The sequence below is a fragment of the Lampetra planeri genome, chromosome 3, assembly GCF_965212315.1.
Source record: "Lampetra planeri chromosome 3, kcLamPlan1.2.h2, whole genome shotgun sequence".
Classification (NCBI taxonomy): Eukaryota; Metazoa; Chordata; class Hyperoartia; order Petromyzontiformes; family Petromyzontidae; genus Lampetra; species Lampetra planeri.
In genome coordinates, this window is record NC_136109.1 from 6,781,311 (window position 1) to 6,801,346 (window position 20,036).

Sequence of the window (20,036 nt, forward strand, 5' to 3'; positions counted from 1 at the left end):
AACCTGTACACCCAATAAGCCATGCCCATTGCCCCCTCACCCCAATCTAAATCTGTCCGGTTTTACCTCCTTCAGATCCATGCACATACTAATCCAGCTCTAAACCCTTCTGACTCATAAACTATATGCCACCAATTCAGGGCCTATTATCCAATTGGCACAGAAGGCACTGTGCCGCTGGCCTACGAAAGGTAAAGGGCCTTCAAAAAAATGTAACGTTTTTTTTTGTCTGATAAAAAATGTAACCAAGATATCTTCTTCAATAAATATATTTATATAGCAAGGATAGGCACATTGTATATACAAAGAGGCAGAGTCATGTAAATGTTAATCTTCTTTTTTCAAAAGATGAGAGAAATTAACACAGATTAATTCTAGATTTGAAGCTTTCGTGACTGCAAGGATTCATACTCTTAGGTTTTTTCGGTAAAGTCACGTAGGTAAAAAATAAAATTAAAATTAATAAAAGTAATAATAGAATCACGACGTTTCGGAGGCAACACAAGTCTCTGTCATCAGGTGGGACCGTCACAGCTAGATTTACTGTATCAACACAGATTAACTTGTTGAGATTTTTTCATGGCAAAATTAGCAAAAACATCTTCAAATTGGGTTTTTCGAACAATCCCATCAGCAAATTACTTCCTCTTTCGTGCATATATAAAAATGTACAAAATTCTCGAAAATTTGGCAACATTTCATTGTAAGAAATTACACAGGAGTGAATTATTTTAATACACAAAGCAAGAAGCCAATAACAATCTCTGAACAGCTTGACCAAACAGGAATACAAGACAGAGACTACTAAGAAAGGAAAACATTCATTGATCATATACTTATATTAAGTATAGACCTAAGGGTTAAGTGCAATTTATTTTTCTAATTTAGCCTAAAATAACAGCCACTTCTGCAATGATAATATATAAGGTAAACTGGGGGAATATGGGAACTTATTTTTCAATGTAGTCATTTTGACAAAATTTGGTATTCTTGAAAAGAAACTGATATTTTTTTCAATCTTTTTCCTATTTAATTTGTTGGCTGCTGGTTGAAATTTCATGGCAGTGGTTGACTTTTTGTGAGGCATATTACACCTAAAATAACAAGTCAAATCTTTAAGCAAAAAGTAAAGCAATTATAGCGCTCGCCATGCAGTCGTCCTGTCAAAAATTTAATATGTTATCGACGAAAATGAACGGCATCATTTTTAAGTTGTGTCATCCGATATGATAATCATCGTTCAATACATTTTCCCTTTTAATATTTTTAAGCTTAGCATGTTTTTTTATTCAATAATTTCAATTTAAATCTGCTCATCTGCGGCACACAGTGCGCTTCCATTGAAGTAGGGCACAGACTAAATAATACACTTATCAGTAACGACATCTGTCCAGTGCCTGGAAGAAGTATGCATGAAATAATTGAGTGACAGTGACGGTAGTAACATAGGCAGTACCAATTGTAGAAAGTTATCACTAAGGGCCTACAAAACAGAAGTGCCTATTGCCTACAAGAACCTTAATCCGGCCCTGCACCAGTTATCTTTATATTGTATATACAACTGCCTGGTTAAAATAGTGCATTGTGCTCCTGACACATACATCTATATATCACTACAAATCAACTTGTGTGTGTAGGGTGGTACTGTGATCAGTACGATGTTAATATCCCAGCAACCTGAGCTCAATTGCCAGCCATGGCTAATATCAGCAGTGATTACTATCAGAAGCCGGTCTTGGGCATTCACACATTTTAGCTTTAAATTAATATCTGGTGTGATGTGTGAACGTCAGTACTGGGGAGACAAAGGTGGCCATGCATGGGACAGCTATATTATCAATGTCAATAGGCCTACAATTCTAAATATGCTCTGCTCATGCTTTCAGGACAAAGTTCCTTGAATTTCATCTACAAATTTGGAGTTGAAGATGATGTTGGACCGCACCCCGGCATAAGGGTTATCACGAATAGACCATCAGCAGGTCAGTTGTCACAACTCATAAAAAAGCACTAATCGACTCTTTCCTGATACTTCCGGCTCAAGTCTCCACTTCATGGGCTGCCTGTAGTCCATATCAGGGTGATGTTCTTAACTGTGATTCTTGATAGATTGGTGGGGAGATGTAAACTGCCTCACCTGATATACAGGAGGTCGTGGGTTCGATCCCAACACTGATGTCTGTATATTTGGAGTTTGCATGGTCTCCTTGTAGGTGCGTGGATTTTTATCCAGGTCCTCCAGTTTTTCCCTCCACATTTAGAATCGACACGTGTTTAGATAATTTGTCTGCTCTAAATTTCTACGTGATAAGCCACTTTGATGAGCTGTCATTTGTGGCCTGTTCGCTTCTGAAAAACAGCTTTTCAAGTCAGTAGGCCTTGGTAAAATAACAAATATATAATGTTTAGTGGTGATGGACATGCTCTACCTCGTCAATTTATTGCCTTAAGAAGCGGCCCTAAACCTAAATGTGCCGGTAGTGGTGCGTGCAGGCACTTGTAAAGTATACCTAAACACCTAAACCTTCGAGATGGCACTACTCCATCATGCATCCTATATGTGTGCAAGTGATCATCGGCGCTGTTGCGCGATGGAATTGAGACCACTAATTAAGGACGTGTATCATGCATGTGTAGTGACACAGCACCGACTGCTGTCCAACAGTAGCAACTGCGGTAGACAGTTAGCACACACACCGTTGAGCATATTCACACGGGTGTGCCGGCAGGGTGGAGGAACTGGGGCAAGGGTCATGGTAGACCTCGTAGGGAGGTGCCTGGAACCCTCTGGTGGGTTCGAGAAGGGAGGCGCGGCTAGGGAGGAGCCAAGCCACATTGAGTATAATATAAGCGGAGAGCTAGAGCTCCGGGCTGCCGGTTCGGGGAGTGGACTCGTCTCCTCGTCGCTATCGTCGCCGCCTTCATCACTGCCACCTTTGCCCGATCATTGCGCGGCCAAACAGTAGTTGGCTGTCTTGGTCGATGCCATCGGTGCAAAGCGGGCGGGGTCTTGTCTGGGGCGGGTTGTATGGCAGCGTGGTCGTGAGAGAGGAGGCCGTAGTTGGTGGTGTGAACGAGATAGAGATAATAAAGAGAGAGATGGTGCCCCCTGCAACTACCTCGTCTCCGACTGAGTGTGTGCGCTGCACACTACACGCCGAGAGAAAGGAGGACACTACACATGCAAATGGAAAATCTAGTCTACGAAAACTATTTCCTGGAAATTAGCAACCAATATAGAGTGGTGATTCCTCAATCGCCGCAGTCAAAACGTTATATCGATTACTAAGGAGCACAACACCTCAAACCCACAAACCCATTTATGGTCAAGGTTAGGGCTAGGGTAACGGTTGGGATTAGGAGCATGTGTTCCAGCACGGGCCAGAGGACGGGTTGATATACAGCTTAATCAATGGGTCCGAGCATGGGTTCATCATTAGCATCGATTGTAATTGGTTCTGTATACCGTATTACTATTTTTTGTCTCGATTCCTGTTCCATAACTGCTCTTGGAAAACTCACGCCCAAGGATATCGTTGTTTGGCCATGACACATCTCTGCATTATAATGCTTCCCTCCATATATTGTGAGTTATTTTGTTTAGCTTGACAGTGCTGTGCACCCGTCCCAAATTCTGACCGTCATTAAAGGTGAGCCAATCCCGGCTCTATCACATAGGCTACTTACTGCTCGTGTCTTACCAACTCGACAGGCCCTTACACCACCACTCCTACAGCACAACACTGAGTAGCCTGCATCATTTGAGTCCATTGAGGAGTGAATCCAATGAGTACGGTGAGTTGAATTGCCTTACAAGTTAATAATGCTGTGTTGAGAGAACGTTGCAGAGTATTTTCCAATCGAGTACTTACTAATAAAAACATTCTCAATACCCCCATTATTCTAGCTGTTTTAAAAAAACTAACCCCTTGTAAACAAATATCCAAAACATTAAGTGTAAAAAAAAATGAAGCATATGGTAAATTAAACGATGGTGGTGCGGTAGTGGTTGGTGTGCTGGTCCCGAGTGATGAGTGGTGAATGTTGGTTGGTAATGGTTAGTGATTATGATTGAGGATGGTGGTTTGTAGTTGAATGATGTATGTATGTCAACTTCGTTTGCACCATACAAAGCCAAGCGTGCTAATCGAAGGTGTGGGGAATGGACAACAAACTAAACAAAGAGCAGTTCTAAAACAAATAGTTTTCAATTTGGATTTAAAAGTGGATAGTTCCAGTGGCTTCCTTGTTTCGGAAGGAGGAGCATTCCAGACAGCAGCAGATGTGCATCTGAAAACGCGCGATGCTTGACCATCATGATGTGCAGCAGTTGATGAGCAATGGTGAGTAATTGTGAGTATTGGTTCGTGATCGTGAGTGATGAATAGTCTCGAGTTGAATAATGAGTGGTGGTTGGTACGTGATGGATTTTGGTGAGAAATGGTGAGTGTTGGTTGTGATGGTGAGTGATGATGGTGATGTCGAGTTGAATAATGAGTGTTAGTTGCTATGTCATGGGTGAAGGTGAGGGTTGGTGATGGTGAGTGATAATGGGAATGGTGTAGTAGTTCTGGTTTAGTAGATTTGAGTGATAAACATAAGTTTGTGAGTGATGGGTGATGGTGGGTCTTCTTCTTTCTTATGGCATTTTTGGGGATTGCAACAGATTACAAATTGATGTTTATATTTGATATCTATTCGGCTGCTTCAGGAGTAGCTGCGTATATTTGTTTCAGGTCGCCGTTATATTATCTGATTGGGCAGTCGTTCACGATATGTTGAACGGTCTGAGATGTTGCACCACAGTCACAAAATTAATTTTCTTTAATTTTCCATTCATGGAGAAAGTGTGCACATCTTCCATGGAGTGTCCCGATCCGATTAAAATAGGACCAGATCGTCTTTGTTAGGTCAGATCCAGGTTGGAGGATGCTGACAGTGGATTTTTGCAGCAGGTTGGTGTTCGCCCAGTCTTTCCTTCATCGTGCTTTGGTGGTCTTGTCATCGTCATTGAGGTTCTTTGCATATTGACAGAAATGTTTTCTGGATTTGAGCCTGTGCGGTGGTGGCACTAAAAATACCCTTGTTTATTGGGAGGTTTGGATTTCCAATGGCCTTACGGTACTCACTCACGCACGCGGCATCGCGACAGAGCTGCGGAGGAGCGATGTTTGCGAGGACCACAACCAACAGCAGTGGTGTGCTCTTTAGCGTCCCTGAGATGATCCTCATGGTTGCATTTTGCTGTGTATCCACCAGCTATGGGTGCATGCTTTTGTTCCAGGCTGGGGCGCAAAAATTCTGCCGCAGAGAAGACTAATGCTGTGGTGGCCGTCCGGAGCATTGTTGCGTTTGCGCCCCATGTCGTTCCGGCCAGTTTATGCACGAGGTTAACTCGTGATTTTTTTACAGCAATATTCTGCAGGTGTTCGCAGAAGGTGACATTCCTGTCGAGAGTTACACCGAGATATTTCAGGTACTTTTCGTGGTGGACCTCTTCGGCACAGAAAGTGATGGCCAGTTTCTGGTTAGTGGGTAATGGTGAGTGGTGATGTTTGATGAGGATCATGATGGGTTTGCAGGCGTACCACTCCTGGTGGAAGTCACCATTACAGGTGAAGACGCCAGCAGTGCTGTTGCTGAGACACTGACACTGCTATCACCTGATGGTCGACCTCTCCAAACGATCCTGCTGAACGACACAAGCCCAGGAGACTATATTGGAAAGATTGACTCCCTCCCAGAGGAGCAGTTCTCTGTGTATGTCAGCGGGAAGGACTCGAGAAATGACACCTTTGGTCGAGTATTTCCAACAGTTTCTCAAGTCACCACGATAACACTGCAGGTATTTTCCCATCGTTGGCTTCTCTCTTGAATTCTTGACTCATTTATTTATGTTTGCTCTTTCATTTCAATGCACTGCCCATTACTACAACAAAATATACAGGCAGACAATATCGTATTTCAATATCTCTCCCCACATAAAATGTAAAGTATATCTTGCACAAACCAATCAGCCACATGGTCTTCTTCGAGTGTATAATTACAGCAGCATTTATTCACATACTGTACAATCAAACTATGCACCAGTTTTGACATACAGAGTCTTAACAGCAGTCAGGCTTGCTTGAATCATCTCATGAGTTGTGTAAGAAAGTGTTATTTTGGTTGTGGAGAGACAAATATATAGAGACATTGTCTGCTTATGTATTTTATGTATATTCTCCACAACGACGCTGATTATTATTTAGAGTTATGTATTATATTATATTTCGTCGAACTTGGACCCATATCATGAAGATAGCCTATACGATCGGAAGTTCACCAGCATTGATTCCAGCAAGCCTTCATATTCTTAGGTTTTTGCGGTAAAGTCACGTAGGTAAAAAATTAAAATTAAAAAATTAATAAAAGTAAAATGAAAATAAAATAAAAATCACGACGTTTCGGAGGCAACACAAGCTTCCGTCTTCAGGTGGAACCGTCACAGCACGATAGCTGTATCAAGTAAATGAAAGATTACAAGAGATACCACTCTGTATATATAATGGTTGAGGGGGGGGGGATGGGCCAGGAACGGCCCACTTTTTATTATTATGGTAAGGTGCGGCTTGAGACTACGGCTAGAATACATAACAAATGACTGAGCCTTTATTATGGTGAGATGCGGCTTGAGACTACGGCTAGCCTACATAACAAAATGCTGCAAATGAGACTGAGCCTCTGCCATGTAGATGGTAAAAGCACAAAAGCAGGTCAGGCAGAAACAGCCTCCTGCTATGTTGTTTGGTGGGTAAAACGTATAGCAGGAAACCAGTGTGTGAAAAAAGAAGCTAAACCTGGTAAAACAAAACTGGCTGACTATCAGTAACCTGTACAGTAGTTGTCTGTCAAATAAGATGGTCCAAATAAGTGTAGTTAAATCTTTTTTGCATGGTTAATCACATCTTTCCAATGATTACTCAGTTTGTAACCATCATCACGGTTGAAATTATGTATGTTTGTATATTTGTATGGCTTCGTGTACAAACCTTTGATGGTAGCCAGGAGGTTTGCAGAGCACCTTTGTCTCGGAAAAGACAATTTCATGAGAGCCCACAGAGTTGTAGCAATGATCCAGCAAGCCTGACTATTGATGAGAAGCTGCATGTCGAAACCAATCAAGAGTTTGCTTGACTTAAAGGAATTCTCCTGAAATTATGCACTCCCAGATAGCCGTGTGGCTGATGGGTTGTGTAAGATATACATGATACATTATCTGCTTATTTATTATTTATATTCTCCACAGTGATGTTTTTGATTATTTTAAGTTACCCATTACTATGCTACTTTTATATTGAAATATATATATGTGTATAAAATAAAGTAATAAAAAAATAGCGACCCCTGGTCTTATGGAACCATACAAAATCGTTGATTATTTATGGAATTGCCTTCCACAGATTGTTTCACAAGAGCTCTACCCCAAACTTATCAATGGCACTCCGGCCTATCTCAACATCTCCGTCACCAACTCTGGTGATGCAGACACATTCGAAGCTACAGCCAGTTCAGACCCTGGCTTCATTGTAACCATTTTCCCTTCGAACAGGTATCCATAATTTTCTCATACACCTATATCAATTGTTAAAAGAAAACAGAACAGCATCTCATAGATACACACCTCATATACATATATTATTTCTGGTATAAGACATTGCTTATTATAAAATGGTCTATAATGCAACAGGATGGTCAAGAAAAGCACCCAGAATTTAGGGTTTACCTTGGATAGTGCTTGTGTAGGACTAGTACTGACTCGACAACTTCTTCGTCTTTCTCGTCCTTTCTTTATTCCGCATATCGTTCACGTCTTGACAGCATCGTTCAACATTCCTCCGTCCGCTCGCCCCCCTTCGCCGCTGCGCTCGCTCTCTCTCTCTCCACTCGGATCCGATACTCTGCTGCTCGCTACGCTGTACTCGCTCCGTCCTCGCTACTCTGTCTGTACTCTCTATCCACTGCTACCGTATATTATACTCTATCATCCACTGCTACCATATACTATACTCTGTTCCACTGCTACCATATACTATACTCTGTTCCACTGCTTCTGTCCCAGGCACCGTCTCCAGCTCCGACTCCAACACTTCCCCCAGACCAAGACACCCGTCTCTCCGTTACGCTGTGCCTTTTATCCCCGCATCAATCAGTCCCAATTAATTATCTCGTCCCCCGCTTCGCTACTCGCCCCCAGGCCCCCAGCCTCACGTGACCATGTTATCGCCGTCAGCCCGGCGTCAGTCATCAGCCACTCACCCTCCTGACCAATCACCGGCCTGCGTCTTCAGTTACCCCTAACACCTGTGGCGTCTATTAACGATCTCCCCCTTAATGGCACGACAACAACTGTATCCTCAGTTGCCCCTAACACCTGTGGCGTCTCTTAACGACCTCCCCCTTAATGCCACAGATAACAACAACTGTATCCTCAGTTGCCCCCACTGTATGCTGCTCACTTGTGTAGTATGGTTCCAGGGAGACTTGACACGTAGTTGGAGGCACACGCTTATTTATTAACACCAGCACGTAACTCGGAAGCTTACAGTAACTAAAGGGGTATCGGCCCCTTCACCCGTCTAGCTACGGAACACAACAGCCTAGCTCACAGCTAGCTTACACCTAGGTTATGGCACCCCGAATACCCAGACCCCGCTCTTAGAAGAGCGTCGGTTCTGGGTTCTGGGGGCCACGCCGCTGGCTTGCCTGGTCGGTCCTTAAAAAGACAGCGATCCCAGGGAGTTCCAGGGCCGGTCTGGCTGATCTTCTTTCTTCACTGGTTACAGCTTAACACTAGACCCAGAGCCCTTCGGCTCACCGCCTTAAATAGCCATCTCCCCCCGAGGGGAGGGGCTGTGGGGGATCCCAGCGTACGGCGAGGACGTCGCTGCGAGCACCTGCTCCGCGTACCGACGTAGCCACGCCCATTGTGTTTGTTTGCCACCCGCGGCAAGTCTAAATCAGGCCATCCTTCCCCTGACACCCCTACATCACCCCCCCCCCCACCCCCCCCAGAGAAAAAATAACCGTCCTCGGTTCTGCCTCCCCCATGGACCATTTAAGTCTCCCCATGCCTCCCACCACTGACAGTGACGACAGCCCTTAACCCCCCCACAACCATACAATGCAATATAACACAACAAAATCAATTGCGCGACCTGCCCAGGTCTCCCGCCAGTGTCCCGTAACAGCCCGGACATCCACAGGCAGCAGATGACCGTGGCGGCCCCCTCCTTCGAAAAGCCCTCTCGTCGCGGTCCCTGGTTCGGTGGTGCCGGTGTCGCCTTGCCTGGCGCCGCTGTCTCTCCGGCCTCCGCTCGTGCCGCTGCTCCGTCAGGCCTCACATGGGGTGCTGTAGGTGACAAGGGAACACAGGGCACCAAACCCCCTGCCGGTCGGCGCGTGGTGGTCGGCGACCTTGGCCTGGGTAGGGATGATGATGATGTTGGCAGTGATGTTGGTGGTGATGTTGGTGAAGATGACGGTGGAGAGATGTATGGCTTAAGGCGGGTGGGGTGTACAAACCATCGTCGCTTACCCAGTTGGACTTGGACGCACTGCGGTCGGAGTGCTTTAATGACCTCGACCGGCCCTTTCCAGGGTCGGTGCAGCTTTGGTGAAAGGCCAACCGGCACCTGAGGACAGTGTAGCCATGCCTGGTCCCCGACTTTAAAAGGCTTTGCTGTCACTGTCCTCTCCCGTATCCCTACATTACTCTCTTGGCTCGTGGCCGATGCGGCCTCGGCTGCTTGGCGGGCCTCTCTCAAATAAATGAGGGAGGTCTTTAGTGCCTTCGGCCATGCGTCAGCTCTTGCGGGAATGTCCGTCAGCTGCACCTCAATAGGCGGAACGGGATCCCGTTCGTACATCAGGAAAAACGGCGAGAATCCCGTCGCCGCGTGCGGGGCCACCCTGTACGCCGCTAAGACCGATGGAATGTGGAGGTCCCAGTCGGAATGGTTTTCGTCCACCACTTGGGACAGCATGGCCGCTATGGTGCGGTTAAGCCGCTCTACCATCCCATCGGTCTGGGGATGATACGGAGATGTTCGGACCTTTTTAGTGCCCAGGATAGAGCAGACGTCCTTCAATAGCTGTGAGGAGAAATTCCTGCCCTGATCCGTGAGCAACCGCTCTGGTGCCCCCTTTTCAAGGACATAGCCCCCCACGAAGGCATCGGCGATGGTCTGTGCCGTTTGGTCCAGGAGGGCCCACGCCATCGGCCACCTCGTGCAGTACTCGACTCCGATCAACAGGTATTTATTTCCCCGTGGCGTGACCGGCAGTGGTCCCAGGATGTCCAACGCAACCAATTCGTTGACCCTGGTCACCGTGATGGGCTGTAGGGGCGCCCGGCTTACCCGGGGTGGCGGCTTTCACCGCGCACATTCGACGCAGGTAGCGACCCATCGATGCACGTCAGCAGTCATACCTGGCCAAAAGTACCGACCCTGTAATGTGTACAGTGTCTTCCGCACCGCCAGGTGCAGTAGCTGGCGGCCGTGTACGTCCATAACCAATTGTTGACGCAGCGACTCCGGAACTACCAGGCATCGCCGGCGCCCTGTTGGGTCCCATCGCATGAGGAGGTCCTCCCATACAATGTACTCCTCCCCCCCTGCCTCTGCTGAGGCGCGTAGCGTTTGCAGTGGGGCTTCCTCCAGCTGTAGCCGTCTCCAATCGTCCAAGGTCAGCCCCAGGTCGTGGTCGGTCAGCTGGACCTCACCCTGTGCGCCCTCCACCGTGCGTACGGGAGCGATGACCGTCCCCTCCGGCCTCGCCTCCTTGCAGCGTGCCCCGCCTGTGGTGCATGCACAAGGGCCCTGGGGCGCCAGTCGGGACAATGCATCTGCGTTGGCATGTCTGGTCCCTTTGCGATGCACTACTTGGTACCTGTACTCCTGCAGACGCTCTATCCATCTGGCCAGCTGGCCCGAAGGCTGGTCGATGCGGAGCGAATACTGCAAGGCCACGTGGTCAGTGCGGACCGTAAATTTGCGACCATACAGGTAGGGTCGGAATTGCTGCACGAAGTGAACGACTACCAGGAGTTCCCTACGTGTGATGCAGTAGCGCTGCTCCGCTGATGAAAGCACGCGACTACCGTAGGCGATAACCACCTCCCGACCCTGCTGGACTTGCGACAAAACACTGCCGATGCCCACATCGCTGGCGTCCGTGTCCAGGATAAAGGGGAGGCCAAAATCCGGAAAGGCCAATGGTGGTGCATCTGTCAGACGTGAACGCAGCTGCTGGAATGCCTCTTCCTCCAGAGGGCCCCAATAAAACCTCTGGTTCTTTGCCGTCAACACGTGCAAGGGCTTGGCAATGGTTGCGAAGTTGGGTACAAACCGGCGGTAGTAAGAAACGAAACCCACAAACCGGCGTACCTCTGGAACCGTTGTGGGAACAGCCCAGGCCCTTATGCAGGCCGTCTTTTCTGGGTCTGTAGCCACTCCAGACTCACTGACGACGTGGCCCAAGTAGCGTACCGACGACTGCATAAGGTGGCACTTCGATGGCTTGAGCTTCAAGTTCGCGTTCCGGAACCGCAGAAATACCTGACGTAATCGGTCAATGTGTTCCTCGAATGATCGGCAAAAAGACAATGACGTCATCCAGGTAGATGAGGCACGTTTCCCATTGGAGGCCTGCTAAGGCCAACTCCATTATGCGTTGGAACGTCGCCGGCGCAGTCTGGAGGCGCATAGGCAGGCAGTTGAACTCGAACAGGCCCTGTAGTGTCCGGAACGCTGTTTTAGGCCGGGAGTCCGCGTCTAGTGGGACCTGCCAGAACCCGGACAATAAATCCAGCGTACTGAAAATGTTGCTCCCGCCAGTGCATCCAATGAGTCGTCGATACGTGGTAGGGGATATGCGTCGGCCAGCGTGACGGCATTGAGGCGTCGGAAGTCCACACAGAATCTCAGTGACCCGTCTGACTTCTTGACTAGGACCACCGGTGCCCCCCAGGGACTCGAGGATGGAGAAATTATGTCGGCCCGCAGCATCTCCTGCACCGCTTGTTGAATGTGCCCTTTTTCCATTGGGCTCATTCTATATGTGTTTTGGCGCAGGGGTGCGGCATCTCCCGTGTTGATGTGGTGCTGCGACAGATTTGTGCCCCCTAGGTCGAACGGTCCCCGGCTGGTCCATCCACAATTCGGCCCCTCTGTCCTCGGACTGGCTGATGCTGCCTACAAGCTCGGGCTCTGTCCCTGGGGCTCCTAGTGACAAGGGACTAACGTGGGCCAGAACTGTTCCCTTCTGCACCGTCGTTGTTCTATCGGAGGTGTGCAGCACCTGAATGAACAGATGCTGGTTCCTCTGTACAATAGTTTCGGCTCCCATCAGGACATTGCGATCCATGGCAGCTGACGCCGGAGACACCAGGATGGGTGAGTCTGGTCGGGCTGTCACGAGGGGGGACCGATATCGCAGCGGAATTAGCATCTGGGCTGCCGGGGGGATGGAGACAGACTTACTGACCAGAGCCTGCACGTAGGGTACACCCCGGCTGGCCCCCTCCGCCTTTAGGAAATGGAGATGCGTTCCCTGGACTTCCACCCGCCCATTGGCCAGATCGATTTTCATTGGCATCCGCCTCAGAAAGTCCGTCCCCAACAGGCAGGGTACGGGCAACGTTGCGGAGACAAGGATGGGTCCTGCTACCGAAAGCTGCCCAATCTGTATCGGGGCTTCAACCTGGCCCAGGAAGCCCATGCTGCCTCCATTTGCTGCAATGAACGTTGTCTTGACGGGGACTAAAGGTCGGATTTTATCCGGCAGCATCTCGTGCATGGTGCTCGAGATGATCGTGGCTGATGCCCCCGTATCCACCAAGATACGTGCCGACACTCCCGCGATATCACCGACCAGGACCGAGGTTCCTGACGTGGCCGCTACCACCCGCCTTGCCAGCTTCCTCCATTGTGTGGCTGAGTCCGGCCACTGACCAGGCGGCGTCTCGTTATCTTGTGGTGCATGGTGAGATGATGGGGGATGGATGTGAATGGACCGAAGATGGGGTTCCTCCCCTTGGAGTGCGTCGCAGCAGGGTGAACGCGCCCTTGTTACATAGTGTGGGCTTCCCCCTGGGTTGCGGGCTGGGCTCTCTATGTGGTGCAAATTGCCCCCCCTTGGTGACGTAGGATGGGCCCCCCTTGTGGTGTGGGGGGCCCCCCCCCATTGTAGGGGGCGGTGGGGACTGGGGGGTGGGCCTCTCCCGGGTGGGCCCCTCCCTTCTACCCTCCCTTCTCCCCTTCCTTTGTCACGGGGGCGTGGTCCCCCTGGTTCCGTCTTGCTCCGCCGCAAAGCGGTGGTGAGGCGGCCGTGGAACTGCTCCAGGGCGCAATGTCAATTTTGTGTGCCGCCTCAGCCCACGGACCGTTGCCCCTGGCAACTCGCCGGTGTCGCAGGTAACTAGTGACGCCACTTCCGGTTGTGACGTCACGCCCGCCCGCGAAACCACGCCCGCCCGCGACGGCACGCCCGGCTGCGACGTCACATCCGGCCGCGACGTCACTCCCGCCCGCGACGTCACTTCCGCCCGCGACCTCACTTTCGCCCGTGACGTCACTTCCACCCGCGACGTCCCTCCCGGCCTCGGCGCGATTCCCAGCGCGGCCCCCGGCCTCGGCGCGATCCCCGACGCGGTCCCCAGCCTCGGCGCGATCCCCGACGCGGTCCCCGGCCCCGGCGCAATTCCCGGCGCGATCCGCGACACCACTTTCGGCCGCGACGTCACTTCCGGATGCAACGTCACGTCCGTTCGCGACGCCACTTCTGGTCGCGACGCCACTTCTGGTCGCGACGCGATCCCCTTCCCCCGACCAGGACAGTGGGGACCGGGGAACGACACCGACGGCGCCCACCCCGAGGAGACTCCCGGGGAGTTCGCGGCGTCGGAATTGTAATTGCTTGGCCCGACCGAGAGGCCGGGCGGGACGGCGTCACTCGCCTGGATCCTGTCTTCGTTCGGCCCCGGCGGGTTCTAGGTGACGTTGGCGGCCTCCGGCTCCGTGCGGCACCCCCTCGCCACATGCCCCTCTCGACCACAACGGTGGCAGACCCACGGGGCGTTCCGTCGGGGGGGCTCGGCGCGATGTTGTAGAGGCGGCTGCCAGCGACGCGGCGGCTGGTCGCGCCCCTGGTCCCTCTGCTCCGCCAGTCCCCGGATCGCCGCGTACACCTCCCGCAGCGATGTCTCCGCCTCAGACGTCGGGGGTCCGTTCCCAGCTGCCCCACAGGCAGCCTGTGGCGACGGTGCAGGTTCGGCGGTTGGTGTTGCTGGACCCAGTAGCGCCGTGGCAACGGCTCGGCTGTTCCCCCCCGCCGCGCCAGCCACCCGGCCCACGGGTGGCGCCCGGCCCATGACCTGCTCGTGGGCTTGGATGGTCCGGGCAGCCCACAGTGAGGTGCGTTCCTCCGGCGTCACCACGGGCATTACAACGCCAGCACGGCAAGCGTAGGCGATGAGGTGCTCGACCACGAGGTCCTCGAGCGCTTCTTCAGCCAGGCGAGGGAAAACCCTCCTCGCCAACACGAGCAGCGCACCCCTGTAGGCTAAAGGGGATTCTCTAGCCCCTCGCTGGCGGTCCTGGAACCGTTTAAAGGCTCCTTCCGCCGGGCAATAGATCTCCCCCAAAGCCTCGTAGGCCGTCTGTAGCGTGGTCTTGCTGTGCGAGGGAAGGGATGTGTAAGAGGAGAGTGCCTCTTCGCCCAGAACGGATGGCAGCGCTCGTAGTGCCTCTTCGTCTGTCCCCTCGAGAGCGTGGAAGGCAGCCTCGAATCGGCGGACAAACCCCTCCCAATCTTCTTCCGCGGCCACGAACTTGTCGACGGGCCCCAGCCGACGCGGCCGTCCTGCCACCTGCTCTCCATGTTGGGTGTTTAGCTCTGGGGGTTTTGGCGGGAGCGGCGGCGGCTGGCGTGACGAGGTTGGTTGCGGCTCCTGCCCGGCCGGCTAGTCGGCTTCCGGGTCCCGTGGCCTCTCCTCCCGTAGTACGCGTGGGGGTGGGGTTCCCGGTGCTGGCGGGCCCCCTATAGGGAGCCTCTGCAGTAGCTCCTGGAGTGCCCTCTCCACGCGGGCCATGCGGTCCTCCATGGGGTCCTCCAGGCGATACAGGCCCCCTGCTGCTGCTTCTGATAGCAGGCCTCCTTGTTGCCCGGGATGGGAAGGATCCCCGGCCCCTGCTTCCTCTTCACTTGGCTCTTTTTTCCGCGGGGATTCTTCTTTGTAGCCATTGTAGATCCCACCGCTGCCACCAGATGTAAAGGAGAGCCAACACAAGATTGCAGGGGTTTCGTCTTTTAATCCTTGTCTCCCATCCACACCTGTCCCCAGCCGTCCCAATCTCGTTCCCGCCAAAGGCCCCCTCTTCCCGCCCGGTTTCCCCTTATATCTCCTCGATCACCCCTCCCACTAACCCTCCTATTGGTGGGAATCCTTCCCCTGACACTTGTATGGGTGACCACCGTGCACAAACAGATTTGTCATAACACTCATGGACATTTGTAGTGGGCAGTAGAGAAAAGTGCAGGAAATCCATTGTCATACTTTGATTATATGCTTCCACGTCTATCATCATCATCATGATACATGGGCAGATAGCCCGTAGGTGTCCACTGCACATTTCGTTAGTTATTTGCACTTTCTTCTGTCTTATGCAAATATGTTCAAATAGTGCACATCTTTACGGCACCAATCTCTTATGTCGTCTAGCCATTCTCTGTTAGGTCTTCCTCTCTTTCCAGTTCCTGACATTTTTCCGAACAACACACTTTAAATTGTCCTGTTGTCCATCCTACGTATGTGTCCAAATAGTGTCAGTTTCCTTCTCATAACTGCCGGCATCAGGTCTTTTCCTATCTGCAACCTTTTTCTTTCTTCTACAAGTAAGGGTCCAGCTTAGATACAGTATCTTTCTGTAGCAATATATTTTGAGTGCCAATATCTTATCTCTGTCAGTCTTTTTTAATGCCGAAGTCTCGCAGGCATACAAAACTGTACTGAACATGCATGTTCTTAAGATGTTTAGTTTGGTCTTGTAACTGAATTGCTTGCTTCTCCAGATGATACTGAATCCTTCCATTACTCCTTTTGCCTTTGCGATCCTCGCTCTTATTTATTTCGTGCAGGCATCCCATGTCAGTAGACTATACAAATTCCTTAACATTCACTATACTGCTGCTTTTTATTATTCCTTCTTTCTTAATGTTCTCCCTTCTGAACAGCATCATCTGTCTTTTCCACGTAATCCTCAGTCCTACATCTTTTCCTGATTGATTTAGCCTATGAACACTTTCCATCAATACAACACGTCTTTCTTCCATCATATCTATGTTATCCGCGAATCTCAGGTTATTTATTTTTTCTCCTTGTGTAATAAAGGACTCTTTCACTGTGTCTGTCTCCGTTGTCCTTTATTGGGTTCTTTACACTTGTCCCACACGGCCCTCGCTCAGAGCCTCCCTGCTTGGCAGCTCGACAGCTGCCGTCGCTCCCGTAGCCTTTCTCCACTCCGATGCAGCTCTGCTGCAGATTCCCTTGTGCAGTCCTTCAGCTGCTCTCACTGCAGCTCCACCGCTGCTCCCCGTTCCTCCCTTGCCCGGTCACTGCTGGCCGACGGTGCCGAGTCTTACCGCGTGGCGATCTCGCCACTCTCCACTCTCCGCCCTGGGTGGTCTCACCCTGTCTCTATTCCCATACTCTCCTCCTGTCTCTTCCGGTTCTCTCCCTTAAGACCTTACCCCTCTCTCTCACGTGACCTAACCCCTCCCCCCGTGACGTCATATCCGCGAGGCCGTTTACGCCCGCATTACACCACCCTCCCCCGTAGAGAAAATTCCAGCCGACCTCGGCTGAACAACAACAACAACAAGTAATGCGAGCGAACACAACCATCATACATGCGAGGACAACGAAGCATACAATAAATATAAAAATAACAACAAGAACACGAACAGTATAAATCAACGAAATGTAAGGGACTTCGACCGCATGCGGGTTGCCGGTCCGTCCCGGACGGGCGGCGGCCCTCCTGCAGACCGGGAACGTGACGGGGTTTTAAGAGCGACAGGATGAAGTCCTCCTGTCGCTATTGGAGGCCCGCCAACGTCCCGGTCCCGTATCCCTGAAGGCCCAGAGTCGGGGGTGTCCCGCAATCGTGTCTGCGGTGGGGTCGGAAGGGCGGCGGGGCTCGGTGTCCCCGCAGCCGTGGTAGGCACGCCCCGAGCAGAGTCCCCTGTCTCCTGCAGTGTCACGGCCGGCTTGTCTGTAAAAGGCACGACAGGCGCTCTTGCAGGGTTAACAGGCACAGGCAAGGGTGAGTCGGCAGCAACAGACCCCGGCAAGGCAACATCAGGAGATGACGCATCCGTTCGAGGGGCCACATATGGTTTCAAGCGAGACGTGTGAACGTACCAACGCCGAGATCCAAACCGAACGCGTGCAGACTGTGGGTTGGGAACCTCAATGAGGTGAACAGGCCCTTGCCATGGTTTATGTAATTTAGGAGAGGTACCTGGCCGCACCTGTGGGCAATGCAGCCAGGCCATGTCCCCCACCTTTCAGGGGCACTCCCCCTTAGAGCGTCGAGCGCACCGTTCGTTCCGGGCCTGGGCTTTGGCCGTAGCCATGCGGGCCCCTTCCCGCGCCTCAGTGACACGGCGAATGGTGTCCTGAATGTAATCAGGAAGAGGCTTAGTAGGTCCCCTCACTCCTGTTCCCAACTGCACATCCATCGGCGGCACGTTTTCGCGACCGTACATAAGGAAAAACGGCGAATATCCTGTAGCCGCATGCGGCATCATCCGGTATGCCGAGAGTACCCCAGGGATATGCAAATCCCAATCTGATTGTTTTTCACTCACCGTGTGACACAGCATGGCGGACAAAGTCCGATTTAGCCGTTCGACCATACCATCCGTCTGTGGGTGGTAGGGAGATGTCCGTATCTTTTTAGTTCCAAGAGCCGCGCACACTTCCCCCAACAATTTAGAAGAAAAATTTCGGCCATGATCTGTGATGAGCCTCTCCGGTGCCCCCTTGTCCATAACGTACCCAAATAGAAAGGCGTCTGTAATGGACGCCGCTGACTGGTCGGGCAAGGGCCAGGCCATCGGCCAGTGGGAGAGGTACTCCACCCCAACTAGCAAGTATTTATTACCTTTAGCGGATGGCGGGAAGGGTCCCAAAATATCTAACGCCACCAATTCATTAACTCGAGACACCTGAATAGACTGTATCGGCGGCACATATGGGTGTTTAGGTGGCTTCTGTCGGGCACAATCGGGACACGCGCGAACGTAACCGACGACATCTGTTGTCATGCTGTGCCAAAAGTAATCTCGCTGCAACGTCAATAGGGTCTTCTGCACCCCCAGATGTAAGAGCGTGTCGCAATGTAGAGTCCTAATCAATTCGTACCGCAAGGATGTCGGTACAAGCAGACGCCAGCGTTCCTGTAACCCTTCCCTCCACATCAGCAGACCATCGCAGAGAGCGGTTTCCGGCATACCCCGCGAACCCGGTCCCCCACTCTCCTTCGCAGCCCGATTCCGTAAGGTCACCAATGAATCGTCCAGCATTTGTTCCCGAATCCACACAGCCCTTGGAAGATTCAAAATCCCATCAGCCGGTCCCGGCCCCATTGGAGCCTCAGGCACCTCGACCGCCAACGCAACAGGCTGAGGGGGATGCTGGATCGGCGCACACCTATGCGTCCCGGACGAGCACGCGCAAGGGGATCGCTGCGGCAAACCTAGAGAGCGCGTCCGCATTTGCGTGACGCACCCCCTTCCGATGGTGAATTTGAAAGGAAAATTCTTGCAGCGTGTCCAACCACCGCGCCAGCTGGCCGGATGGTTGGTCCACCTTGAGAGCATACTGCAAGGCCGCATGATCCGTGCGCACAATAAACGAACGACCGTAGAGATACGGTCGAAATTGGCGGAGAAAGTAAACAATAGCCAGAAGTTCTCGGCGAGTGACGCAGTAGCGGGTTTCTGCGGGAGACAAAACACGGCTACCGTACGCCACCACGCGCTCCACACCGCCTTTGGACTGAGACAACACGGCCCCAATGCCCGTGTCACTCGCGTCCGTATCCAGAATGAAGGGGTGATCAAAATCTGGATAATCCAACGTCGGCGCCGTAGCCAACCGATCGCGCAGGCCTTGAAACGCCGCCTCTTCTGGCGGTCCCCAAGCAAATTTCCGTCCTTTACCCGTAAGGAGGTGCAAGGGCCTCGCGATCGTCGCAAAATTCGGAACAAACCTACGATAATATGAGGCAAACCCCAAAAACCGACGCACATCCCCCACCATGGCCGGGGTTGGCCAGTCACGGACGCACGCTGTCTTGTCCGGATCCGTGGCAACCCCGTCCGCACTAACGATATTTCCCAAATAGCGCACGGACCATTGCAGTAGGTGACATTTCTTAGGTTTGAATTTCAAATTAGCAGAACGCATCCTGGCGAACACCGCCTTCAACCTCAGTAAATGCTCGTCAAATGTGCGGCTGAAGACGATAATATCGTCTAAATATATCAGACATGTCTCCCACTGCAACCCCGTTAATACCAGTTCCATCAACCTCTGAAATGTGGCAGGGGCAGCATTCAACCCCATCAGAAGACAATTAAATTGAAATAACCCCTGCGGCGTACGGAAAGCAGTCTTTTCCCGCGAGGACTCGTCAAGGGGAAGCTGCCAGAATCCCGAAGAGAGATCTAGCGTCGAAAAGAACTTCGCCCCCGACAAGGCATCGAGGGAGTCGTCCATACGTGGCAGGGGGTACGCATCTGCCACGGACACTTTATTCAATTTCCGAAAATCCACACAAAATCTCAATTTCCCGTCTTTTTTTTTAACCAAAACAACAGGCGCGCCCCATGGGCTGTTAGATGGAGATATTATGTCCGCAGCCAACATGTCATCCACTGCCCCTCGAACATGATCTCGCTCCACCGGACTCATCCGATGCGAGTTC

At 51.5% G+C, this 20,036-nt stretch overlaps 1 protein-coding gene across 1 annotated transcript in view; it reads left to right on the forward strand.

The window, feature by feature from the left end:
* LOC144734515 (von Willebrand factor A domain-containing protein 7-like) overlaps nucleotides 1-20,036 on the forward strand; it is a 92,043-nt gene that overhangs the window by 48,065 nt on the left and 23,942 nt on the right. The window contains exons 11-13 of the mRNA XM_078616748.1: nucleotides 1,887-1,982; nucleotides 5,583-5,845; nucleotides 7,443-7,591. Coding sequence (XP_078472874.1) covers nucleotides 1,887-1,982; nucleotides 5,583-5,845; nucleotides 7,443-7,591 — 508 coding nt within the window. The remainder of the gene's footprint in view (nucleotides 1-1,886; nucleotides 1,983-5,582; nucleotides 5,846-7,442; nucleotides 7,592-20,036) is intronic.